At 41.5% G+C, this 26,231-nt stretch overlaps 1 protein-coding gene across 1 annotated transcript; it reads left to right on the forward strand.

Annotated features, from left to right (window-relative positions):
* The first annotated feature begins 604 nt into the window (after nt 1-604).
* On the forward strand, nt 605-26,231 carry PLEK (pleckstrin). The gene is made up of 9 exons (XM_049651562.1): nt 605-752; nt 10,639-10,794; nt 11,043-11,224; nt 12,817-12,908; nt 15,835-16,019; nt 18,033-18,137; nt 22,599-22,682; nt 23,356-23,425; nt 24,823-26,231. The coding sequence occupies exons 1-9, from the start codon at nt 711-713 to the stop codon at nt 24,957-24,959; spliced, it is 1,053 nt and encodes a 350-aa protein (XP_049507519.1). The 5' UTR covers nt 605-710; the 3' UTR covers nt 24,960-26,231.

Below are 26,231 nucleotides of genomic sequence, written 5' to 3' on the forward strand. Positions count from 1 at the left end.
GAATATCATTACAGTAGGACTCTCTGCTGTAGTACTTTGGGAGGGTCTTTAATTTATTCATCTGAAGGGGAGTCATAAAGCTGGGACTATCATGGATGATTTCTCATACGTTTGCTTGTGGATTTCCTTTGACATGCCTACTGTGGATTAGTGTTCTGCGTGACACCCAGTTCTCAGACCAGATGGGAGGCAGTAGACCTAGTGAGATCCCTCCCTACTTTTCTGGTTCCACCTCTTAACCTGCTGTGTGACCTTGAGACAACCACTTTCTTCTCTGAGCCCGAGTTTCCTTATATGTAAGAAAAGGACAATAATATCACTTCCCCAGGGGTTTCTTATAAGAACTAAACAAAATGAGGTTTTCTTGTTCATCTACCTCTTCCTTTCACCAATTTTTTTTCTCTTTAGAAGAATGGTTTTGTTTATGGTAACAAAAATTTACCTGGGGTAAATGTTCAACCCAACTGCACTTTTAGTAAGTCTTCGATGTTAGCAAAGAATGGGTTATTTCTCTCTGCAGTTCCTCATTCTGGTCTTCCACCCCAGTGAGAGGAAGAGGATGTGATCATGCGATCGCCAGCAGATGGGAAATTGTGAAAGGGACCTCGCTCTAGAAAAGCAGCCCACAACTGCCTCAGCTCTCAGAAGAGGCTGAGCTTCTAACGACACTTGTCTGAGAGTGGACTCGGCTGTCTGTTTGTCCATCCGGCATGGAGCCAAAGCGGATCAGGGAGGGCTACCTTGTGAAGAGGGTAAGCAGAAGTTCCACGTACAAGGGTATCTCTGAAAATAGCGTTGGGGATGATCGGTGTCCAGCTTTGGACTCTCCATCCCCAGTCACTTTAGGAACGGTTTATGCTGAACCTATTGGGCTGACATAGGAGAGCATCACAGCCTGTAGACCGTTGCAAGGGAAGCCAGCACATGTTCCACGGCGTTCTGTTTCTTAAAGGTGAACTAATCTAGCTCAGACATCAGCAGTTTGATCTTGTTTGTTCCACTTTGCAGGATATGGGAGGTGGAGGCCTAAGCAAAACCTAAATAATGACTTAGAGCATTTTTTTTTCATGAGCCACATGTGTATATTATGCTAGAAGACTCACCCTCTTCTCCTATGCAGGTTACTCAGAGACTATTCCTTTGTAACTTAAATCCTCCTCCTCCTCCTCCTATTTATTTATTTACTTGTTTTTGGAGGAGAGGACAAAAGAAAAGGATTAAAGAGAAATGATATAATGACAGTAATTGTTGCTTATTTCTTGGGCCAACTTCTTAGAATTGGTGCATAAAAAACCTTATCTTTTTTCTGAAATTGGGCTCAAATCTCTTCATTCATCATTCTGAATGTACTGCTAAGGTAGCAGGAAGTGATTTTAAAGATTAGGAAATAGGGACAAGTTTAATAAAAAAATACTTAGTCTCTCTGGTATGGCATCGAGAAGTTGAATTTTGTTAGCACTGTTTTTCTCCTAATGTTGGGTGTATGTCGTGTCATTGTGTGAATTCACACACAGGGTGGGCTGGTATCCTGTGGGCAACACCTACGTGAACAAATGCTCTCACAATGACCCAAGCAAGCTCAGTGTGTCAGAAGTGAACTGAATTAAGTACATTCTTTCAGAAGCCCAGCTCGTTAATCAAATGAGCACCTAAAGTGACTCTGTTTTAGGTCCTTCGTTGGTTTAACATTTTAGCCTAAAATGTTCTATCTCGGAGGGGGTTAAGCAGCACGCATTGCTGCCTGATTCTGTTTTGATTTAAAGCTAGAAGGGACTTCAGGTCACCTGGCTTCAACACCCCATTTCCAGAAGAGGAGACTGAGACCTGGAAGCCGGGTGACTACCCAAGGTCACATGGCTAAGACAGAGGTTGACACTAGAAACCCACTCTCTGACTTGGGTTTCTGACTCATTGTGCTGAACTCTGTCCAGTACACCAAGATTTTCCTAGAGTAAGTGTAACTTGAAATACGGTTTGTAATGCATTTGTGACAGTGAGAGTTATAAGTGGCTTCTGGAGAATAAAGGAGTCCACAGCTGATAGGCTCTTTAGCTAGCAGAACATCTCTAGCTACTTTGAAACATCCTCGGAAAAGACACACATTGACACACAGAGGTGTATGTGGATTCTTTGCAATAGGTGCCAACATTCTCTTTGAGAACCAGTAATAATGTGGACATTTCTATCCTGGTTGCTGGGGCTAGTATTCAGACAAGAGCAAGTGAATGGAAACATTTTGCAATGAAAATTGCTGTTATTAAGTTTGTATGTTCACATTTTAAACTCCACAAATTACAAAAAATACAGAAGACTAAATTTCTAATAAGCGAGGCTGCTCCACTAGAAAATGGGGATGAAGGAGGTTTGTCAAGCTTACAGACTTATAGTAATGAATAGTTTTTTTTTTTTCAACGTTTTTTTTTTTTTATTTATTTTTGGGACAGAGAGAGACAGAGCATGAACGGGGGAGGGGCAGAGAGAGAGGGAGACACAGAATCGGAAACAGGCTCCAGGCTCTGAGCCATCGGCCCAGAGCCTGACGCGGGGCTCGAACTCACGGACCGCGAGATCGTGACCTGGCTGAAGTCGGACGCTTAACCGACTGCGCCATCCAGGCGCCCCAGTAATGAATAGTTTTTAGTCAGTGAGAGTAATGCTCTCAGATTATTGCCTATAAAAGTCAATCTAGAAAATGTCTCTAGAAAAAAGCATAGTCAAAATTCATATAGATGTTTTCACAATTTCCATCTTCCATAATTTTCATGTCTACAATTTATATCTTCCATAATTTTTACATTTTTCTCTGGGACCTTTTGAACAGTATTTGTGGTAAGATTCATTTATTTGTCATTTTAAAGACAGGCTTGGTTCAGAAATGTTCCCTTTGTTGGCTGCAGAACTACACCTGAAGCCAGAATTTCCTATAAATGTTTTTAGATGTTAAATTTCTTCCAGTTACCTCACACATTTGGATTAAAAACTATATATGTCAGGAACTTAGCACATAGTAGGTGCTATGTGTATGTGACCATGATGATTAATATCAGTATTGATATACACTTCAGTAAATAAAGGTCCTTTTCTAGATGCTAATGGGGATATGTACTGGTGCCTGGGTTGGTTGCCAAGTTAATAGTGAAGAAAGGACAATGGAAATCTTTCTCTGACAAGGCTGTTAGATGTCTTGACTATGGTTATTGATATCAAAGCACGACAAGCAATAACATATGAAGTCCCTCCATTTACTCCAGTTTAAGATATGTGGGTAGTAATAAAGAATATCTTTTTTCCTATGTCTTGTTTTGTGAAATAACTTTATTGGAGATAAGAAATTCGGGGTGGCAAGATACAACATTAGAAATGGTGGTTCAAGAATTTTGTCAAGTCCGAAATCTTGGGGTCAACAGTCAATGGCAATGACTATGAAATGTTCCTGAGTGGAGCCCAATGCAGGGCTTGAACTCATGACCCTGAGATCAAAACCTGAGCTGAGATCAAAAGTTGGACATTTAACCAACTGAAACACCCAGGCGCACCCCTGCTGTTCTTTTGTGCAAGATAACTGCTCACATTTTACAATTCAGGTTTCCTCCTTTAACTCCTGCCTCAGTTCTTTATCATAGAAATGATAGTTATGTGAAGGAAGGAAAATACATGATTCTGGCACTTTGCAATCTTTTCATTCTAAATAAGACCTAGATTTGCTTGTCTCAGAGTCTTGCCACTTTTGACTTTAAGGAAAAAAAAAACAGCACGTGGAGCTGACCATATAGCAGCCAGCCACCGTACGAACATGATCTCATTCAATCCCAACCACCCTCTGAGATAGTATCATTATCCCCATTTTACAGATGAAAAAAACAAGGCTCAGAGAGAATAAGTGACTTGCCCACAGTCAAACAGCTGGTAAGAGGAATACCTGGCAAAACTGAACATCTCATTGATCCCATGTAACAGTCTGAAGGCAGGCTTACCCAAGCCAGCAAAAGGGAGGTTAGACGAATTTGCCAGAGCTACATTGGGGCCTGGACAAACTGTACTGTGGGCAAGATTGGGTTTAGTAACCTCAACCTTCCTTTCTCTCTGATTGGGGGTTAATTCCAGCCAATAAACCTATGTCATTGGATGTCCTTGAAAACATACTACTGATTTGGATATGTTTATTAATCATAGCTTTAAAAAAAGAGAGAGGAGAGATTTCCACACAATGAATAACCTAGACTCCACTAAGTCATGTCCCAAATCAACCTCATTCCTAGAGGTTAATGGAGCAAACCACGCTGTCGACAGATCGACAATCAACTAGCAGGCACTTCACGCAGCTGGGCGGATCCCAAGAATGGCTTCGGGATGGGGTGGCCTGTAAGGCTGGGCGAAAGTGCAGGAATCAGAGTGGTGGGAAAGAGAAGGACGAGGGTGTTTGGGCAGGAAAGAAAAAGGCTGCAGAAAGCTGTGGTGGAAAGGTGAAAGACTCGGGTGCAAGAGAGAGCAGAAGGGTCAGGAGTCCCAGCCCAGGCATCCTTTTGTACAGCTACCTTGTCTTCTGGACACGCTACTGTGAAATAATTCCCAGCAATTTTCATTTGTTGACTCATCTCCATCATAACAGCTGACACTTGTGCTCACTGTGCAGCAAAGACAGATATAAGCACCAGATGTACTAATGCACGTAATCTTTATAACAACCCTACAAAGTGGGCACAGCGATTATCCTTTCCTTTCAGATGAGGAAACTGAGGTACAAGAGAGGCAGAGGGCCTTGCCCAAGGTCACGCAGCTATTATGTGGCAGAGCTGTTCTGAAGTCAGCAGTGTGGCCTCAGTGTCATGAAGAGCCATGCCTAACTATGTTTCTTGTAGCCCTCCTGTGCTCATTTTGCAGTGATATTCTTCTCCAAAGCACTGTTGCTGGGATGGGTGGCGCCCAGGATAACTTTATACCAGAACTATTTCACGGTATTGTCTACAAACTGTGAAATCTGTCTATGTGGTTACCAATTTTTGAGCACCTACTACAAGCTAGCCGCTGTGCTAAGCCCTTTAAGTATATTATCTCATTTAATCTTTGCAACATGTCCGTTTTACAGATGAGGAGACTAATGTCTAAGTAACTTGGCTAAAGCCACACATTCTGGGAGAGGCGAGGTTGAGATTTGAACCCAAATCCTTAGGACTCAAGAAATCATTTTGTTGAGCACTCGGTGCCATTTCTATTTTGCTCACCCGATATGTTTTTATTGAGAAATTGTCCAACGTGGAAGGGTTTACTTATATAAAAAATATACTACTGAATAGTTTCCTTGCCTTCAAAGAATTTACATAGGTACAAAATGAAGGTTTATCTGGGATGTTATAGAAGTGATTTCATGGATTAGTTTGGAAAACTAGATGATACAATTTATGATGTACCAGAAATGAGGACTTAATTTAATACAACAGCAACTTAAAATAACATGTCCCATGAGTGTGGGAGAATAGACGACACCTACTCACTCACAGTTCTGCTTTAGTTAGATACGCAGTTTTGCTCAAAACGTAATTTCCTTTGAATTCCAGCCACACGTCAACGTATGAAAAGAGAAGTCTGAGCGAAAGGAGAAGTTAAACAAGATGTTTGCACTCTGTGGGAGGTGTTTAGGAAGGGTTCTAAACACCAAATTCAGATTGCCCCAACCCTCAGCGATGAGTTGTGGCAATCTTCAGTGAAGCTACACAAAACAAAGTATGCCCCAGTTTGCGCACTGGTCACACTGAACTGGAGCTGTCGTTCAAGGTCACTCTCTTCCCTGGGTAGACTGGGAACAGTTTGACAGCAGAGACTGCCTCCTGGTCAGTTTTATACCCCAACACTCAGGACAGTGTCTGAAACACAGGAGCTGTTTTATCATGATTTGTTGAATGAACATGTCTCAAAAAGAAAGAAATTTCCTGGAAAAAGACATGTGGAAACTGAGAAATCAGAGCTCCATATCATAGTAACTTTTGAAGTATTAGAAAAAATTTTCAATGGAGTATTCAGTTTTAGACGGTCATGTTAAATGTTTTTAAGATGTATTTATTTTTGGCTTGTAGGTAAGACCCAAGGTTTGGTAGGGCATCTGTAAATAGAAGACATAAGGGACAGAAGGGACACAGGGTTTTTTGTTTTTGTTTTTGTTTTTGTTTTGGAATAGATGTGTAGAATCTGAGGGTTGAAAGGAATACTTAAAAAAGTATTTCATTGAACTTTCCCATCTGTGGCTTGCATTCCTTTTACTAAACCACTAACAAGCATGCTGTAGTACTGCTTGTGACGGGAAACTCACTAATTAAAATTTCTCCCTGAAGGTATGCAGCAAACCATTTTTTTCTGAAACCTCCACCTACTGGGCCTCCAAACAGTCTACGATAATGTTTCACACCTTTCAGGACAGTCCTCATCTGCTCTGCCTGTCCCCTTTTGGGCTAAAACCTAGCATTTCCTCCAACAATTCCCCAAGAGAGAAATGCCAACAGGCCCCGATCATCTGCAGCTTTAAGGTTTCCTGAACTCAAGGTCATTCTCCAGGTGCACCTATAAGCACAGAATTACAGGCAATAGGTAGTATTTACTGGGTGTTTACCGCATTCTAGATCTTGCCCTAAAGCAATTTACATGGAGTATTTTATAAAAACACAATAACACTAAGAAATAGATAAGTAGCATTATCGCCATTAGCCAGATGTAGAAAATGAGGTTTAAAAACTTGCTCCAGGTTACATTACTAGAATGTGGCAGAGCCAGGATTTGAGCCTGGGCTATTCAGCTCCAGATCCATTGTCACCTACTGGTTATGCTCCATTTAAAGTTAGAGTGTTACTTTCATCACTTTAGATCTTGTGCTTCTATTTATACAGCCTGCAATGACTTGAGTTTTTTTGGCAGCCTACATCAAACTGCTGACTCACAGAGCTCCTTTTTTTTTTCCACATGCCTGTTTCCCCAAAATCTTCCCCAATACATTTTATACATCTTTAAAAAAAGTTACTAATAAAAAGATTATATCTTTTTCAATTTTAATTTGTGTTTCTCTGAATTCTGTTGAAGCAGTACGTTTTTATGTTTATTCACCCCAGGCTTTTCTTCTTTTGAGAATTGCCTGTTTATATTGTTTGCCCATTTAAAAAAATTGGGAGGGTTTGTATATTTCTTATTGACTATAAAGGGCTTAAAACTATATTAAAAATATTAACCTTTAATTATATTATAATATATTATAAGTAGCCATGCATTTATGTTTGCTTTTCAGTTGTTGCAGGTTTTTTTTTTTTTTTTAATGTACAGAAGTTTAATTTTTTATATGGCCAAATCTCTTGTCTTTTAAGATTTCTTCTTTTGGTGTCATGCATTGTCAGACTCTTGTGCGCTAAACTATACCAGTCCCATGATAATGAGCAGTTGTTCACTGGGAAATTTTACATCTGACTCAGCATCTGAAACCAGCCCATTGTGATATGAAAGTTTAGGTTTTGGCCTACAATGGGAAAAAACACACGTATGCCATATATATGTATGAAATCATAAAACGTATCTATTATACATCTATAAAATCATGATGTAATATGGTTTAGATGTTTTATGATTATTCATATATAACTATGATTGTATAATATACATTATATTATATATTTATGATATATATGTGTGTGTGTGTATATATATATATATATATATATTTGAGCTTATATATATGGCTAGCTAAGTAGCCTAAGCATTTTGATTTAGAGTCTAGAACTACAGTTATGCAAGAACCCAAAGGAAGATGGGATCTAGGGAAAATGGAAAGAGCATAAAATTGAGAATTAGGAGACCTGGATTTAGTCCCAATTCTGCATTAATTGGTCAGGTGTAGTAGGCCCAGTCATTTAACTGGGCCTCAACATTCTTACCTGTATGATGAGTGCGTTGGTAGATGACCCTGACTGCCTCTCTGGCCTGGACGTTCCTATGATCACACTTCCAGGTGTGCTACTGAATGAGCACCAAGGTGCCTGGGGACAGAAGGGGTAAATGCAGGCGTGGCTGAGGAGAGATGCTGTCAGTGTAGTCCAGCGATAAGCTGCAGTAATAGCTGAGAGGAGACAAATCACACACAATTTCATCACCCTCACCTAATTAATTGCTGCCAAGCCTGGAAGAAAGTTTCCACTTTTAAAATGTTCAGATTTCTTTTGTTTCACAGAATATTGGCCTCCTCACTGTGCATAACGAGCCCAAATCCCAGATGACACATTCTCCTCTGAGGAAGTTGACAGAGTCCCTAAGGCTACATTTGAATTAGGAAAGCCCAAATACATTTTGAACAGTTGGCTCTGGAGTACCTTTATTTTAATTCTCTACAGAAGGAATGCAATGCTGGCTGACCTCTCCCAGTTTATCCCAATTCCAAGGCCAAAAGCCCTGAACTACTGGCCGTTATTAGTCTTTGAGAGACCTGAGGTAGGATATAAAGTTTTGTACTTGAAAGGCATTTTCTCCTTAATCTAGCCCAGCTTCTTACTCCTAGCTCTGTGAATATATCTTTGATTACTTTTAGTTATTTTACTTCTTTATTAAATAGACTTCCCATATTTCTCTAAAAGTATATCCCAAATTAAAAACATTAAAAAAAAAATTTTTTTTTGAGAGATACAGAGCGTGAGCATGGGAGGGGCAGAGAGACAGGGAGACAGAATCTGAAGGGGGCTCCAGGCTCTGAGCTGTCAGCACAGAGCCTGACACAGGGGGCTCGAACTCAAGAACTGTGAGATCATGACCTGAGCCCAAGTTGGACACTTAACCGGCTAAGCCACCCAGGTGCCCCCCAAATTTTAATATATATTAGTGTCATGGGTTGTTCATTTATTTATTAAGTTTTCTCAATTTTTGCAAAATTTTGAACCCACAGAGAAATAGGAAAAATAGTAGGATTACCCATATGTTCTTTACCTAGATTTATCACCTGTTAATGCAAGGGTGCTTTTGCTCTCTCTTCCCTGCTTCTGTATCTCTGTATAAATACAGACACATATTTTTATACTGAGATACTTGCGAATAAGTTGCAGACATCATGCTACTTCACACCTAAATACTTCAACATTTATCTTCTAAGAATTAGGACATTCTCCATAGTGTTCCATTATTAGATGCACCATTTTGCACTCCTGCCAGTCATGTATGGGAGTTCCAGTTACCATCCTTTCCAAATCTTGCCCTTCTCAATCTTTTTAATTTTAGATACACTCATGGGTGTGCAGAGGTATCTCATTTGCTTTTCACCTGCATTTCCCTAGTAAAAAATGATTTTGAGCACATTTTCAGAGGCTTTTTGGATATCCTCTTTAATAAAATGCCTCTTTTAGTCCTTTGCCAATTTAAAAAAAACAGGTCATTTGTATTTTGTTACTGATTTATAGGAGGGGCTTTTTATAATGCGAATATGAGTTTCTCTTAAATAGATGTAAAGCGGATAGGCATTTGATTGACATTATTTCATGTATCGGCATAGTGTCTGGCATTGCCCATTTTTTAAAAAGAGAAATAATCTAGTGTCAGTATGGACAGTTATTCTGCCTGTGCAGAAGAGAGATAGTGTGTTCTAATTAAAAAAAAATTTTTTTTCAGTAACTAAAACAAAGGAAACACATGAACAAGCAAAATGATAGTCCCCCAAGTATTTATCTTCATTGTATAAATAGTCTTCCTTTTGGGCAACTGGACCTTTATATAGAAGCTGTTAGTATTTTAAGATAAGCAGCAGGATCTGCTGGGAACTGGATGATAATTCTATTTTGTGGTGGTCATGACAAGGTGATACCATGGGTTCAAAGATGAGAGGCAAAGAACCTCTTCCTTTTCCAAAGTCCTCCCAAAATATGGACAAGAAAGAGAGACTTTCTTGATGTAGTCAGAATGGTTAATTTATTGCTACAAGGGTGGTTGGCATTAACCCCAACATTTTAAATAAGGATTTTCCTAAGGCCACACTGACGTGGGTAGTCTCACTGTATTATAGATGATTTTGCAAGTGATTTTCATACAGCTTATCTATGCTCATACACAAGGCTGCTCTCTGAGTTTCTTCTTGATGTTCATATTCAGATAAAATCTGATTAGACCAAAGGATGGCAGTAACTGCAGCTAGCCAATACCATTTATGGCCTCCATGCCCATAGTCAAAACAGCTATTGGATTATGGTACCTTTCCAGTGAGTCTGGCCTCAGGCATCAGTTACTATTCAGTAACTGATTTGATACTTGAGATAGAATCTATTTGCAGTCCCTAAGTGGAATGAACACAGTGGGCAGAGTTGAGAGCAGAAAATAAGGCTTTCTGTGGCTGAAATGCACAAGAAGGGGGTTAGAGAGCCATACCATATTCCCTTGGTAATGGCCCATGCGAAGCTTAAGGCCTGCCTATGGAGGTATATATATTTTATCTTAAAATTTTTTTTTAAAGTTTTCAGTGGAATGGCAGTCCCCTTCTCCCCTGAAGGCTGCTTTCCTACCAGCCTGGTCGTGTGACCAACGTGCATCACCTGAATCCACACTGGCCAAAACTAGGCTATTTACCAAGCTGTGCACCATCTATAGAACCATTTTAGAAGACATTGTGGCACAGCTCTTTTTGTTTCATTACAGGGAAGTGTGTTCAACACCTGGAAACCCATGTGGGTTGTATTGTTAGAAGATGGAATTGAATTCTATAAGAAGAAAAGTGACAACAGCCCCAAAGGAATGATCCCCCTGAAAGGAAGCACACTGACTAGTCCTTGTCAAGACTTTGGCAAAAGGATGGTGAGTCAACATTCCTAGCCATGATGAACACCTTGTAATGCTCTGACATTTGAGCCTGTGTGTAGCCTACAATGTGAATGGTGCTCCCTGGGTCTGTTCTTCTTACCAACACCCATACTCAGCCCTAGGCATTTGGGTTTCTGTTGGCCGAGCACTTCCAGAATGGGGTTGACTCAACTACTGTGCTTCTAAGGGAACTCAGACCTTTGAAAGGAATCACTCCTAATGGGATGTGTTTTGATTTTTAGTTTGTGTTTAAGATCACTACGACCAAACAGCAGGACCACTTCTTCCAGGCAGCCTTCCTGGAGGAGAGAGATGCTTGGGTTCGAGACATCAAGAAGGCCATTAAATGCATTGAAGGAGGTCAGAAGTTTGCAAGGAAATCTACCAGGAGGTCCATTCGACTGCCAGAAACCGTTGACTTAGGGTGATTTTCTTTGCTTCACTCTACCCTCGTGCCCCCTCGCTATGGAAATCTCACAACAGATCCTGCTCCAAGGCTTGCTTTGGAGGCTGTATCCACTCCTCCAAGTTGATGCTGGCACTTGGTGTACTGAGATGTTTACATGAGTCTGAAGGAGTGATCATAGATTCTCCAAGGTCTAGCAGCTGAGGAGAGGAGCCTAATGCAGTATAAATTCCCTCATTTTGTGCAACCTTGGTAGAAAGAGAGACAGAGAGATAGAGACAGAGAGAGAATGCATACTTGCATTTTTGAAGTAGCTATAATAAGTTAGTCTTGAAATAAAGGTTCAGGATCTCTAGATAGGCAGAAAAAGGCAAGTAAGGTTTCAAGTTCAAGTTCATGCATTTACACAGCTAGCAAGAGCCAGCCAGGGTGAACAACCATCCTGGGCAAAAGTCATTGGTGCCCTGACTTGGTTTAAATGGTCTTTTCTGTTGGCTGGTTTGGACTTGCAGGCGAGAGTTGTTACCTAAAGGTTTTTAGAGGCTCACAGGTAAACTCTGCCTCTGACAGGGGTTGGGAACAGGGTTTCTTCCTTCCTGAATGTTTCACATCTCCTACCACAAGAGCCTCTTTCCCTAGGAGTCTCTTCACTTCTTGCTAGTTTTGCTTTTGTGTTGGACATACGCTGAAATGGGAGCCCTGCCAGGAAGAATTCCATGTTGGTTGCTTAACATGTCCAACAAGGATTCTGTTTACAAAATGGCGAGGGTTTCTGGGAGGGGACTGAAGAAACCCCTTATGCAAGCCCACCACAGGACTTGGCATATCACAGGGATTTAATAAAATTTGCGCTTTGAGCTTGGTGAGAATGAGCACCTTCTCTCACCAATAAAGCTTTTGGTAAAGACCCAAGAGGCAGTGCCTAGTCCAGCTGTAGTTGCTGGGAGGGGTTGAAAAGTGACCATGTTTCCAGCCACAGCTGTCAGTGCTATGTGGGGATGATGTTTGTGCCACAGGATACACAAAAACGGTCTTCTGTTTTGTTGTCTGCAATTTCTCTGATAAGGCCATCTTTGGTTTATTACTTCAAGGCCAAAAATGAGAATTTGTCATCTCTCATAATTTTTAGAATAAGAGATAAGCTTAGCACAAATTTTCTTTCTTGGAGGCAAATATCTACAACAGATGGTCTCTTGAAGGACACTTAAAGAAGTAAGACATGAGGATTGAGGGCAATTAAAGACCTAGAATGTGTATGAACAATTGGCCCCAGGAACCTCTCCTCTTGGCACCTAACTGGGGCAACTCTATTTCAGGCGCTAGGAGTTATATCACCAAAGAGCTCAAAGAGCTTAATGTCTCTTAATGTAACAGACATTAAATACCTTCCCAGCACATTTTGCTGAATCCTGTATAGGCCACAGAGTTATACAAATATGAACCCAGCCCTTTAACTACTTTTGATCCAGTGGAGAGACCAGGCTCAGGGGCCACCTGAGGAGGGGGGAAACTTGTGATCATGGCAGGCCTTTCCAAGGTGGTGACTTCCAGAGAGGACTTGCCATTCTGAAAGGCTCCCCACTCATCCATCTGTTTTCATGTCTGCACAGTGCCTTGTATCTGTCCATGAAAGACACTGAAAAAGGAATAAAAGAGCTGAATCTAGAGAAGGACAAGAAGATTTTTAATCACTGCTTCACAGGTAAAAAGGCATGGCAGGTCTGAAATAGGGCAGCTGGGGAAGGCAATATGTAGTTCTCGCTCAGCCTTATGTGTGGGAGGGTGTATGAAGCATGGTGGGTGAACGGGGTCATAGAACTCAGGCTGGCAAACATGAGAATTGAATGTCCCCAGGGTGGAAGCAGAAGGAAAGGCATAAAAGAACTATGCTGTTCAAGTTAAAGTTTTGGAAGTTCCAGCTAATCAGTCAAAGGGTCTCTCCACCTCTAACCCAAAATAAATGGCATTATGTTGAAACAGACACAGAGTTGAATAAGTTGATAAACAGGAATCAAGGTATACAATGTAAGATTTAAGTGACAATACTAGAGATGTGTGAGGCTGCACAGGATCCGGCATTAAGTGTCACAAATTTAGGTGGATGACATAGAGGTTAAAAACATATTCTTTGGAGCCAGACTACCTTAGTTAACATCCTAGCTCGGCCACTTACTTGCTATAAAACCTTAGGCCAATAACTTAGCCTCTCTGTGCTTCACATTCCTTGTCTATAAAATGGCGATAATCACAGTGCACCTACTTCATAGGCTCTCTGTAATATGTTTAGAACAGTGCCTGGTATACAGTAAATACCATATGGTGTGAGCTCTCAGGGTGGTTTTTATAATTAAGAAGTCACATGTCTGAACAGACAATTTTGAGTCCAGAAAAGAGAAAGAACTCAGGGGGCTGTTGAGACTCATAGAAGTAGAGGCTTAAATTTTACTCAAACAGTTGGGTGGCATTTCATTATGTATGGTGAGGACAAAGTTATGAGGCAGAGATATACGGAATATGCATCCAGAAGAAGAAAATGACCAGCCTAGCAGGGCTGATGGTTCATTAGGGGTCTAAATGGGACATGCAGTTGGGATTAGGTTGTCAGAAGCTGAGCATGCCTTATTTATGGTGACAGAAAAGATCAAGAGAGAAAATCTCTGAGAAGATACAACCGATGTAGAATCTGAGGGGATATCCAATTAATAGATACTTCACAAAAACCATTCAGGACAAAGTCAGGAAGTGTGATCTGCAGTAGCAGGGTAGTGTCCCATAGGAATCAGCCTCAGAGAGTTAAGGTTGTAGCCTGTTAACATTAGAAAAGTCAGGGCTGAAATTTGGAATCAAGATACCAAGCCATGGGCAGTGGTAAGGGAAGCTGACAAGAGGAAGGCAGGGCCCTAACTCTAGCAGGCTTGATGTCACTAAGACAGAGCCTCTAGCAAAGGAGACAAGGAAGAGGTTCTGAAATAGGTCTGGGGGCAAGGTCCAGGCCATACCTATTTCCTGTGTATGTTACTGAGTCCCAGAGTACAGGGCTAGAACTTCATAAGTCCTCCCCACTGAAGGTCAGTATTAGTTCTAGAAATTCAGGTAGATCAAGTTTTTCTGTGGGAGTCAGGTGGTCTCAGTGGAGAAACAAGACTATGGCAGAGACTGGGACTCAGGCACTGCTGAAAAGTGATGGAGGACCTTGAATGTTGGACAAAAGGAAGACTGAACTTGTCTTTCAAGCTTCAGCATGCCCAGCTGAGTACATATGGACTCCAGGGTTAGAACACTTGAGTGAAGGGTCATTGCTGGTGTAACTCAGGCCTAAGGTCACTTAAACTCTCCAAGTCTCAATTTTCTCATTGTTAAATGAGGTCTGTAATTACTCCCCTAGCACTTTCATAGGGTCACTATGAGGTTTAAAAGCAGAAATGCAGTATTAATTAGTTTATCCTTCTACAAAATAAAAGTGGGTAAAAGTGTCTCATATATGATATTCATGGAAAGCTCACTAACCAATGTTTCAAAGGTAGTATATCCTATTGCTCTTGCTTTGATGACCGGGAACCTATTGCCTGTTATGTTGGCTCCCTGGTTGTCTACATTTATACAGAATATGTCATTTTTCATGTAAAGCTTCAAAGTTGTAGCCTGCTAATAATCCAAATGATGGGTCAATTCCCTTTTATCTTCTTTAAAACAATTTTTTTAAATGTTTATTTTTTTGAGAGAGAGAGAAGGACATAGTACAAGCCGGGGAGAGGCAGAGAGAGAGGGAGACACCGAATCTGAAGCAGGTTCCAGGCTCTGAGCTGTCAGCACAGAGCCTGACGCTGGGCTTGAACTCACCAACTGTGAGAGCATGACCTGAGCCAAAGTCAGATGCTCAATTGACTGAGCCACCCAGGTGCCCCTTCATTGCCAGATTTCTTAGTATGCCATCTAAGCCTTCCCACTCACCCTGTGTCTTCCTCACTCTCTCTTGTCTTCTTTCACCTTCTTTCCACCAACTTTGCCCTCTGTCCCCAAAAGGGGCTGCTTCATGCCTGTGGGCCTCTGTTCCCATGCTGCTGCTTTATTAGCCTGTGCTGGTTCCTCTCAGCCCTGTTTTATGTGCTTGGCAAACATTTTACTCATGTTTTAAGCCCGAGCCCCATGCCACTTCCCTTATGAATCTTTTCCCAACAGCGTAGACCAGCCCCCCGCCCTACCCACCCGCTTCCACACCTTCCTGCAGATTTGACCTAGTAGCTCCACTGAACTGCATTGATCCATAGCAGAATGCTTGTTACAATCCTTAAGTACATCCCATCTCTCCCTTTTAGATTCCCTGAGGGGGAATCCCTAATATCCATCACAGCACTTAGCACCTAGTAGATGCTCAATAAGTGTCAATTCATTAGTGGAGTAAATGAGTGAGTTTGTAAAACCTATTTCTCTGATGTATGGATTGCTCCTTAAGGAGCATGTAGAAGTATTTATCCTGCTGATTTCATTTTTCCTTCTTGGAATAACAGGGAAGATGAGACAAGTGAGACACTTGGGTGCTCTAGAGCTCTTCAGGGGTGACTATCAGTGGCTTGTTCTTTGGTAACTTGGTAGGGAGTGTTAACCTTCCCTCTAATGGTCCCATCCAGGCAACTGTGTCATCGATTGGCTGGTTTCCAATAAATCTGTTCGGAATCGCCAGGAAGGCCTCATGATTGCCTCCTCGCTGCTCAATGAAGGGTACCTGCAGCCTGCTGGAGAACTGTCCAAGAATGCAGTGGATGGAACTGCTGAAAACCCTTTCCTGGACAACCCTGATGCCTTCTACTACTTTGTAAGTGAGAAATGCTACCCCTTTACTCTTCCTGTGATGAGGGCTGCCCTGCACAGATTCTAGGTTGGTCTTAGTTCATACCCATGTGTGCAAAAGAAAGGGCCCAGCCCTGTAGAGACTTGTTCACCTCTGCAATGCCTGCTATATCCACTTTAAAGAAAAATATTGTTTACTTGAATAGTTTCCTTTAAAGTGACTTTTAAAACTTTATTCTTTTTTTTAATTTGAGAGAAAGAGAGAGAAAGAGAGAGAACACTGAAGGGGAGAGGGGCAGAGGGAGACAGAGACAGAGAGACAGAAAGACAGAGAGAATCTTAAGCAGGCTCCATGCTCAGCACAGAGCCCAACATGGGGCTCAATCTCACAAACTGTGAAATCATGACCTGAGCTGAAATCAAGAGTTGGATGCTCAACTGACTGAGACACCCAGGCACCCAAAACTTTATTCTTTTTTTTTTTTTTTTAATTTTTTTTTTCAACGTTTTTTATTTATTTTTGGGACAGAGAGAGACAGAGCATGAACGGGGGAGGGTCAGAGAGAGAGGGAGACACAGAATCGGAAACAGGCTCCAAGCCATCAGCCCAGAGCCCGACGCGGGGCTCGAACTCACGGACCGCGAGATCGTGACCTGGCTGAAGTTGGACGCTTAACCGACTGCGCCACCCAGGCGCCCCCAAAAACTTTATTCTTATTCTAAGCAATAATTAATTTATAAAAACCTATTAGGTCCTAGTACATTCCAGGCACTCTCCTAGACAGAAGAGATACAGTGGTGAAAAAAAAAATAATGGGCAAAAACTGCGGCCCTCAGGGAGCTTCCTTTTTAGAGGGAGATCTGTAAAATCACAATGTGCTGGTTGTATTTTTCTAAATATATATATTTTTTTTATTTTTTTAAATGTTTATTTGTTTTTGAGAGAAAGAGAGACAGAGTGCAAGCAGGGGGAGGGCAGAAAGAGAGGGAGACACAGAATCCGAAGCAGGCTCCAGGCTCTGAACTATCAGCACAGAGCCCGACGTGGAGCTCAACCATGAGATCATGACCTGAGCCGAAGTCGGATGCTTAACTGACTGAGTCACCCAGGCACCCCTACAATACGCTACTCTTAACACAAAATGTGTTCATCCACATCCCCTCCCCCAACCATCTTGTTTACCTCCATGTATGCTTACCACAGATTGGGAAATACTATATTGCACAATATGGACCTAAACTTGGGCCAAATAAGAAAACCAGCGACAGTGGATTTCTAGGGGGATTTGGGCAGTTTTGTTTCAATTCGGGGTCAGGGCATAAAAGGTAGGAAGCTATTTAAGGGAACTATCTTCTTACAAAAATGAAGTGAATATCCCCAAGAGAGTTTCATTTCACTTTGGGGGAAGTTCCACTGTCAGTATTTTCTTCTTTCTAGACCTTTGATCTGGTTGTTTATAGCCATTTAAATGTGAGATTCTAAAAATACCCACCAGAGTGGCTCTTCTTCCTCTGTATGGTTCATTACTTGCTTATAGCTGAGCAAGGCCCAGTTTGCTCTTGACCTTAGAACATGAAGCTGGACACATCATGTTCTCAGTCTTCTCAAAGTGGAAGGGGCTGAGTGGTAAAGGTCATAATGGAGATTGTGTTATGCAGTGTCTTATAAATTAGCTAACTCTACTTTCAAGGATATGGCCATGAGGTGCCAAGAGAAGGAAGGCTTTGAAGGAAGAAATGTGCTGAGCTAGACTTAGAATACAGTTTGCAGAACCCAAGAGGATGAAAGGATATTGACAAAATCACTCTTGAGTGGAGCATCTAGAAACAAGAAACAAGCATCTAGAGACAAGAAACAGGAAGAGGGGAAATGAGTTAACCAAGGACAACCTTTAAAGTTTAGGTCAGGATATGAACCACAGTAGGAAGGAGAAAAGGAAACCACCTCAGTGGCTGGAGGGGAAAGGGAGGGGAGAAGGTACAAGTAGCCATATGCCTAAGACTGGTAAAACAAACTTACTGCTTGGTTTCCCAACAGCCAGACAGCGGGTTCTTCTGTGAAGAGAATTCCAGTGATGACGATGTGATTCTGAAAGAAGAATTCAGAGGGGTCGTTATCAAGCAAGGATGTTTACTGAAACAGGTGAGTGGTCACCACTATTCTCTTCAGTCTTTTCCCCTTTACCAGTTTCTTTTAATTTCTAAATTAACCAAATAGTATTTGGTTCGTTTGGCCAATACTCAACTAGAAAATGAGCCCTGCAGAGTGAAAGACAAAAAGCTAAGTAGATGATCAAAGTGACTTTAGGACAGGAGGACTGAGGCAGGTAGAGTAGAAGATACACCTTGAAATGGGGAAACTCTTCTTTTTTTTTTTAAGTTTATTTGTGTATTGTAATAGAGAGAGAGGGTGTAAATGGGGGAGGGAGGGAGGGAGGGAGGGAGAGAGAGAGAGAGAGAGAGAAAATCCCAAGTAGGCTCCTCACTGTCAGTGCAGAGCCCACGAACTGTGAGATCATGACCTGAGCTGAAATCAAGAGTCAGACACTTAACGGACTGAGCCAGGCGCCTGGGGAAACTCTTCTTTTATGAATATCAGGGGAAAAAGAGATGTTTCAAAAAAAAATAATAATGACCTTTTCATTAGCTGGAAGAAATCAATTGTCTAAAAGGTGCCATCCAAAAAACAGAGATGTTTCACAGTAAAAGTACTTCCACTTGCCTATCCCTCCTTCTTGCAAAGTGACCAGGAAACAGGAATAGGCCACACTCAGAAGAGGAACATTACATACCATTGAAAGCAAGGAAGTCATATTCTAGACCGTGGGTAGGCCATGGGGAGACCAAATCCAGGACATGCCTGAAGCCAACTCTGCAGGAGCTGCAGCAGACAAATGTCAGATCCAGTCAGGTGGCATGCACTCAGTCCTGGGTGGGGGGGCGTGGGAATCATATGCAGTCACCAGGTCTCCACAGTCACAGGCCACTGTCAGTCTGGGAAGCAATGGCAGGGGTGAACCGGAGAGCTCTAGTTAGTTACCAGGTGCTAAGGCACAGAATGCCAAGAGGTAAGGGAATATAAGGGCTGGGGCTAAGTGAGGAAGCCAGGGACAACACCTGGTAGAGGAAAAAGCAACAGGAAGACATGAGAATATTTGGGGTGAAAAAAATTGATACTAGCATATGGTATCATAGAAACCAAAGCTGCTTCATAAGGCCGAGGTTTTAACTTCCTTGCTGTGCTGTGATCTGTCTTAAAGGCACTGCTTAGTATATAACTGTGGGACTGAGATTTGACTTACGTCATGAGAGGAACTTGAACTGAGGTGAAGAGGGAAGAACCAAAGTTGACCATATACTCACATTTAAAAAGAAGAAATTTGAACTAGTTGAGATTAGGTATAGATATAGATTTTGAGTTTTACTAGGGAAGGGGAGCATTAGTGTGAAACACTTACTTTAACATTAGGTTTTGAGAGAACAGGATCCTAAAAGATAATTCAGCAAGGATTTAAAAAGAATTCACAGACTATTCTAATAACTTTTATGACAGGGTGACCACTGACTAGATCAAAGGGGAAGTATAGGAGCAGGGCCAGCCTTCTATAGAGAAGGCTCTGGCAATTGTCTGTGGCCAGAGTTTGCCTATTGCAAACTTCCTCTAGTTCTGCCAAACATCCTCATATTCCTGGTCAAAAATTTGGCTGAGGGTAATGGTTATCTGAATGTGTGTTGAAGATAATGGGGACTTGAAGTAGACTTACTTCTGTATTTTTCCTCACCTTCCTTTAATTGGCTTTTGATAAGTGCAATTTAGTTTTAGCTGGCCCAACTGGTGTACATTTTAGTCCTCCAGGGATCTGTTAAAATTGCACCCCAGGCCAATTAAACCTGGGTCTCTGGATTTTAAAGCTCTGCAAGTGATTTTGGTGTGTAGCCAAGGCTGAGAACCACAGAGCCAGCCTTTTTCTTCAAAGCTAACTTATCCTGCTATCAAAATACCACTATAATATAGTAATCCCTCTTAGCCTCCTTTTACTATGAAGAAAACAACAATCTATGTGCATTCGGAGATTTTGTTTTTTTTTACAATATTCTTTCCTCTAATTTTTGGCAGGAGTGAGAGGGAAAAGAAACCTCTTCTATTTTGATTGATGGCCCCCTTTAATGTTTCCAATCTCTTAGCTCGGTGGTTTATAACCCTGGTTCATATCACAATCACGTGAAGGAATTAAAAAAATTTCTCCAAGTGTCACAAAGCTAAACCACTCTGTGTCTGCTGCTGGGAGTTAGCAGGGTTAATGTGTGTAGAAGGCTTATCATGAAAAAGGGCACCTGTGTCCCACACCTCACAGGCGGGAAGTAGCTGTGTTCAACTGGAGGCCAGTCCTTCCCTCCCACCCAATTCTTCCCACTTCTCCCATCCCAGAGAAAATAATTCTACTTGGGGGATGTAGTAAATTTGAGGATAAATGATAGTGAATTATATTTAATATAATCCCTTTTTAAATAGTTCCTTCTGTTATGACAATGAACAAAATATCTGGTTTCAAAACTATGTATAGATTTTTTGATAAGGAGGGACAATATATCATATGTTTTTCTCATATCTTCTGCAGAGCTCAGCATCCTTCTTGGCCTATAATAGATAATAAACATTTATAGAGAGAATTAAATTGAATATAAGTGGCTGGCAGATCAGCAACAATTCTTAGAAACCCCGGGCATGCACACATTCCTTAAAATCCCCCAGGAAATACTCATTACATGAAGGATGGCCAGAGACCCACTTACTAACATTAAGCTTTTCAGTGAGTCACATTGTGATGTCAACGAGAGCTTAAAGGCAATAGGTAGTTGACCAGGGTTGGCTGATTTCACCTCTTCCTATTATCTTCCCCTTCCACTGATTCACAAGAACTTGTTATTCACCCAGTGATTGCATGAGAGATCATGAAATGTGTGTTCACAGGTCAGGTAGAAATGGTGTAAGGCAAAAGCTTTAGCATCTTACTACCTAAGGCAAAGAACAAGAATTCGTAAAAAGAATTTTAGAAATTGATACAGAAGCCATTCTACACATGATATAACAGAAATATTGTCTGTTCTCCCATATGACTCTATAGGATTCCTGGCTCCATCCTTCAAGCAAGTAAAAGCCTCTTTGGAGATGAGCTCCTTGGCCAATATAACTTAGACTCATTCTTGAAAGCTCCCTTTAAACTCCTTAGACTTGGCATCATGAAGGAGACACTGTTTGCTAAAATCATAAATGTTTCATTTTTTTTCTATAGGAGCACAGTAAAAAATATTGGAAAATTTGTATATGTGCTTGTCAATATATGGTGCTTTAGAATTAAATGATATGCTTCATATTGGCAAGACAGAAACTATATCATCTAATCTAATATACACTTTTTTTTCTTCTGGAGATATTTAAGTCATTTGAATTTTCTGGAGGAAATAATGAAATTAGGTTTACCATGACATTAAAAAAAATTATTATAAGCTGATTGAAGAAACTGTATAATTCAAGGAAATTACAAGCAGATATATGGCAGCTTCCAGGGTGAGATTTTATGTATCAGGCATAGGGCTGGGCTTTGGAGGAACAAAGGTCAACAAAACATAAATCCTGCCCTACAAACCCACAGTCTGGATGGTGTCATTCTTTGGGAAAGCCCAGTTCCTATGTGTTTTCATCATGTCTGTCACAGTGACTATTCCTTCCCGCTTCCATTGCTGCTACCTGATGTTAGTTCCTAATAATTCTGTGTTTAGATTGTTGCAATAATTTCCTAATGAACTTCTTTTTACCTTAGTATCTTCTCCCTGGCTTATCTTTAACCTAGCCAGCTGGTCCATCCTACATGTGGTCGCCGTATTAATCTTCCTAAAATGTGATTGTAATCTTTTCACCTCTGACTCAGAAGCCATCAGCAACAACCCCCACCTTTTAAGTCTCTTTCCACTTTCCCAAACATGCCTCATGAACCCTGCATTCTAGCCAGACTGGTCTTATTCATTAATGTCTGCATATGCCTTGTGTATTCCCATTGCTGCTTTTTTGTTGTCAAGTCTTTCCACCCACCTCTTTCCCATCCATCTGTCTCCTGTGTGCCCTCTGTGGTTAAGCGCAGAGGCTCTCTTTGACATCCCAAACCTACAGTGACATATCCCACATTTAATTCCCTTGAAATCTTTTATCTATACCAATTACTTGATTTGGACATTTGCTGTTTTATATTTCCACGTAGACTGTAAACTATAGCTCTAAAGAGTAGAGCTATGTCTTAACCTCTTTATATCCTCCATGTTACCTAACAACCATGTAGGTACATTGTATAAAATATTGTCTTATGTAATACTAAACCTGGAAGGCAGTCTTAGAAATAATTAATCCATAATTTCACAACATCCAAACTATTCACTGGCCGTAGTGCTATCTCCCTGACAAAGACCTGGGTTGGGACCTCGTTTTCCTGAAGTTGGTATTTCATCTTTTTCTTTTTTCAGTTCAACAAAGCTTACTATGTAGATACTATATGTACAGAGTGATGCTAAGAACTCACCATGCCTCTTTTTATGTTGATCTTGGATAAAGGGGCACAGGAGGAAAAACTGGAAAGTGAGGAAGTTCATTCTGAGAGAAGACCCTGCCTACCTGCACTACTATGACCCTGCTGGGGTGAGATCCTGTGGTCAACAAATCTATTGCACTCAGACCTCCATTGCATCTGCTATCTGGGCTTTCCATTCTCCTTTCTGCTCTGTTTATATCCCCATTTCCTCTTTACCCTCCCACTTCTTTTTCTCCTGCTCTCCTCTACCTCTTTCTCTCCCCTCTTAACTGCAAAGATCTGCAGTCTTAGGCTTTGAGGCCAGCACAAGCTCAGGGATGAAAGAAAATATCACTATATTGTTATTCATTTGTTTTTGTTTGCCCTGATCTGATACTTTCAGAGGGACTCAACCAGTCCAATTCATTGCTCTTGGTTTAATATGAAAAACAGTGATAATTCCTCCTCTGGGCCAATTTGGATGAGAGCACTGTTTAAGTCCAGTCATTTGGGCTGTTGTTTATTCAGAAGAGGGCCTTTTCTTTAATAAAAGGAGTCAACTCTAAAGCGTAAAGACAAACCCATCTGGGTTGGGTCCTCAGACCCTGCTTACAGGGCAGGGCTTACAGACCCTGCTTACAGGGCAGGAAGGGGTTTTCTTTAGTCTCCTTCTACTCTTACCCATTTGGGGTGCCCTAATCTACACCAGAGTGAGTCTGTATGGCTTTTGTACCAACAGAATAAGGTATGTTCGTGCATTGTACATTGGAAACATAACATGAGGGCTCCTCTCTTCTCTAGGGGGAAGATCCCTTGGGAGCAATTCACTTGAGAGGCTGTGTAGTGACTTCAGTGGAGAGCAACCCAGATGGTAAGAATGAATTTTTGTTTGAGAGAGGTTATTCAGGCTTCCTTTCCACACCTGGGCATCCTGAGCCAACAACAATCAATAACTGACTTAATCAATCGGGCTAAGCATGAATGAATTTCTGTCTGGAAACCTGGGAGAAAACAAGAGTTATTTTCTCCCAGATGCTGCCCTGTCTCTCTGGGCCTTGGAGAGGAGGAGTGGCTTTGTGGATGACTTGAGCAAATCCTTGAGCAATGCTGAGAAAAACCTTCCCCTTGGAACTGGCTTGGATGGAGAGACTTGTTACCTCCTGATGCCTGTAACTGAGCTATGGCATTCCTTAAAGGGGGACCTTTTACATATCCAGACCAGGAAATCTCCCACAGCAAAAGGAACATTTGTGCAGTGAGACAGTGCAGTGAGTGGAAAGTGCACTTGGCTTGCAGTTATGTCTGTGCTAGTCGGTTAGTGGCATGGTCTAGGGTGAACCACCTAATGAATCTGGGCCTTAGCTCCTCCTCTGGAGTGAGGGGTTGCACCAGTGACCTCTGGGTCCTAGATCACAAGTCTATGATGTGATGAATGGAATAGCCATGCTGATGTTGACTGACTTCACAGATGCAGAGATGAGGGGTATCACTGGGGAGATGTGGTTTAGACATCCCAACCCTGGTTTTGCCATGTCATTTTGGGTTTATGATGTTATAAAGGCTGATAGGAAAACACTACAGCTGCAAAAGCTTAGATTTTTGACTACTCCTGTATCTGCTCATTGTCTTCTTCTTATGGAATTACGATTTTTGATTTGAGGTGGATGTTTTAAGTCTTGTCGCCTATTGGCCAGTTAACTGCCTTTCGATCTTTCAACAGACTCTAACTTAGCCCCTGATAAAAACAAGTTCAAGCTTGTATTTTTTACCGGAAGTGGGTCTGGATTTTTGTTTTTATTTTTAATTTTAATATATTAGGGTCAGTCTTTGGCTTATATTATGAGCAGAGGAAAAGTACTCATTAGGCTCTCATAGAGGTACTCATTAATTGGTATGCAACAGTAGGAAATTTAGTTTGCTCATAAACTGTAAAAGAAACTGTAAACTGTCGAGTATTTTACTTATTTCTTAAACACACACTCATACCACACACAGTCATACTATGTACCTATCTATATACATACTATATCTATCTAGATATCTATATATAGTATTAGAATACTGTAGAATATTATAGTATATATCCATACTCTATATATGTATGATTATACAATAAAGATATATGATCATACAATGATGATAAGTTTGAAAGCCACATATTTAATTTTCTTAGGATACTAAAAAAATAAAAATTTCATTCCTTGCAAAAGGAGGGTGCCCAGGCAGTGTCTCTGCATGCACTTTGTCGCTCACTTTCTTTTTCACCAGGCAGGAAAAGCGAAGAAGAAAACCTCTTTGAGATCATCACAGCTGATGAAGTTCATTATTTCTTGCAAGCGGCCACTGCCAAGGAGCGCACCGAGTGGATCAAAGCCATCCAGGTGGCCTCTCGGACTGGGAAGTGAGGATGTTTCTGCAGCCCATCATCACTCTCCCAAGGGAACCCCGTGGATAAGCTTGGCCTAGGACCTGTCCACTTCTGGCAACAGACTGATGATAAAGGGCTCAGGGCTGGGAAATTTTTGTCTGCAGTGGTTCTGAATAGAACTAACCACATGCCACGTCCTGTTCACTTGCACCAATCACATTGCTTTCTGAAACCTCTCCGTGTCCCACCACGCAGATATAATAAGCTGTGTGGCATGGCTTCCCTGCTTAATCTCTCCAGGCCTGAGCTTAAAAACCAAAAGCCCTGTGATTCTAATACCCATAGAAGTGAAGTGTGTCTAGTTGTCCGGCTAGTGTCCCTGCTAGGCTCAGTCCTGGCCTTCAGAACCTGAGATATTCTGCTCTTTAAAACTGTTCCCAATCTATACTTAAAGGACTAGGCATAAACCTCCTTTGTTCTTGTTCACCACCTTCTCTTGCTCTTGGCCATTAGATTGTGTATCAGAATGAAGGAGGACTTTCTTCTTCCTTCCTCACTCTAACCAGAAACTTCCTGAAAACCAGTGCCACAGTGCTGTCTTTTAGGTTGAAGCCTTCTATACTTACTATAGCCTGGAGAGTTATACCTTCTGAGAAAATGACCCAAGGAAGCCAGGAGTAGCTGAGGGTCTTTTCCATGCCCAGAAGCCACCCAGAGCAGGTATATTCTACTCCCACCCAATGCTGACCTGAGATGGGTGTATTTTTGTCCCTTCCCAGAGCATTTCTCTATCTACCATTGGCTGTAACTGAGGGTGGGGGTGGGGGTGGGCTCCAAATCTTTGAGATTCTCTTTCGTTTGAATGTTTGCAGAAAAAAGTAGCCAGATGGGTTCCCTCCATGGGTTCTCTCCATGGGTGAGGGGTCTGGAGGCTGGCTAGCTAATGTATAGCCTCCAGTTCTAGAGGCTGCAGGGACTGGACCAAAGGCTGGAAGATTGGATGATGGCCTTATACAAAGATAACATTGAGAGGACTTAAGTCTAGACAGAGCTCACTGAGGTGGCCATCAACATTGTGCAGCACCTTTAATTCTCCAGTTAATGATATTGTGGTAATACCTGAGGTTTAGACACAAGCTGTAGCTGCTCCTGCTTGGCCTCCATGGGGCCTTGTGAACCCATTACCAACCCGAGTGATCTGATCTAGATTCAAATTGAGTACCTGTTTCAACTTTTGACCCTGTCAACCAATTAGTGATTCTAACCCTAAAGTGAGAAAAACAAAAACAGAAACAAAAACAAAAACAAA

The sequence above is a fragment of the Panthera uncia genome (assembly GCF_023721935.1).
Source record: "Panthera uncia isolate 11264 chromosome A3 unlocalized genomic scaffold, Puncia_PCG_1.0 HiC_scaffold_11, whole genome shotgun sequence".
In the NCBI taxonomy this organism is placed as follows: Eukaryota; Metazoa; Chordata; class Mammalia; order Carnivora; family Felidae; genus Panthera; species Panthera uncia.

What these genes read in the sequence shown, in the direction of transcription:
- PLEK (XM_049651562.1), top strand. Translation starts at nt 711, where the DNA reads ATGGAGCCAAAGCGGATCAGGGAGGGCTACCTTGTGAAGAGG. An exon ending in CCAGAAACCGTTGACTTAGG is followed by an intron (nt 11,225 to 12,816) that starts GTGATTTTCTTT and finishes ATGTCTGCACAG; the next exon opens with TGCCTTGTATCTGTCCATGA. An exon ending in ACTACTATGACCCTGCTGGG is followed by an intron (nt 22,683 to 23,355) that starts GTGAGATCCTGT and finishes TCTCTTCTCTAG; the next exon opens with GGGGAAGATCCCTTGGGAGC.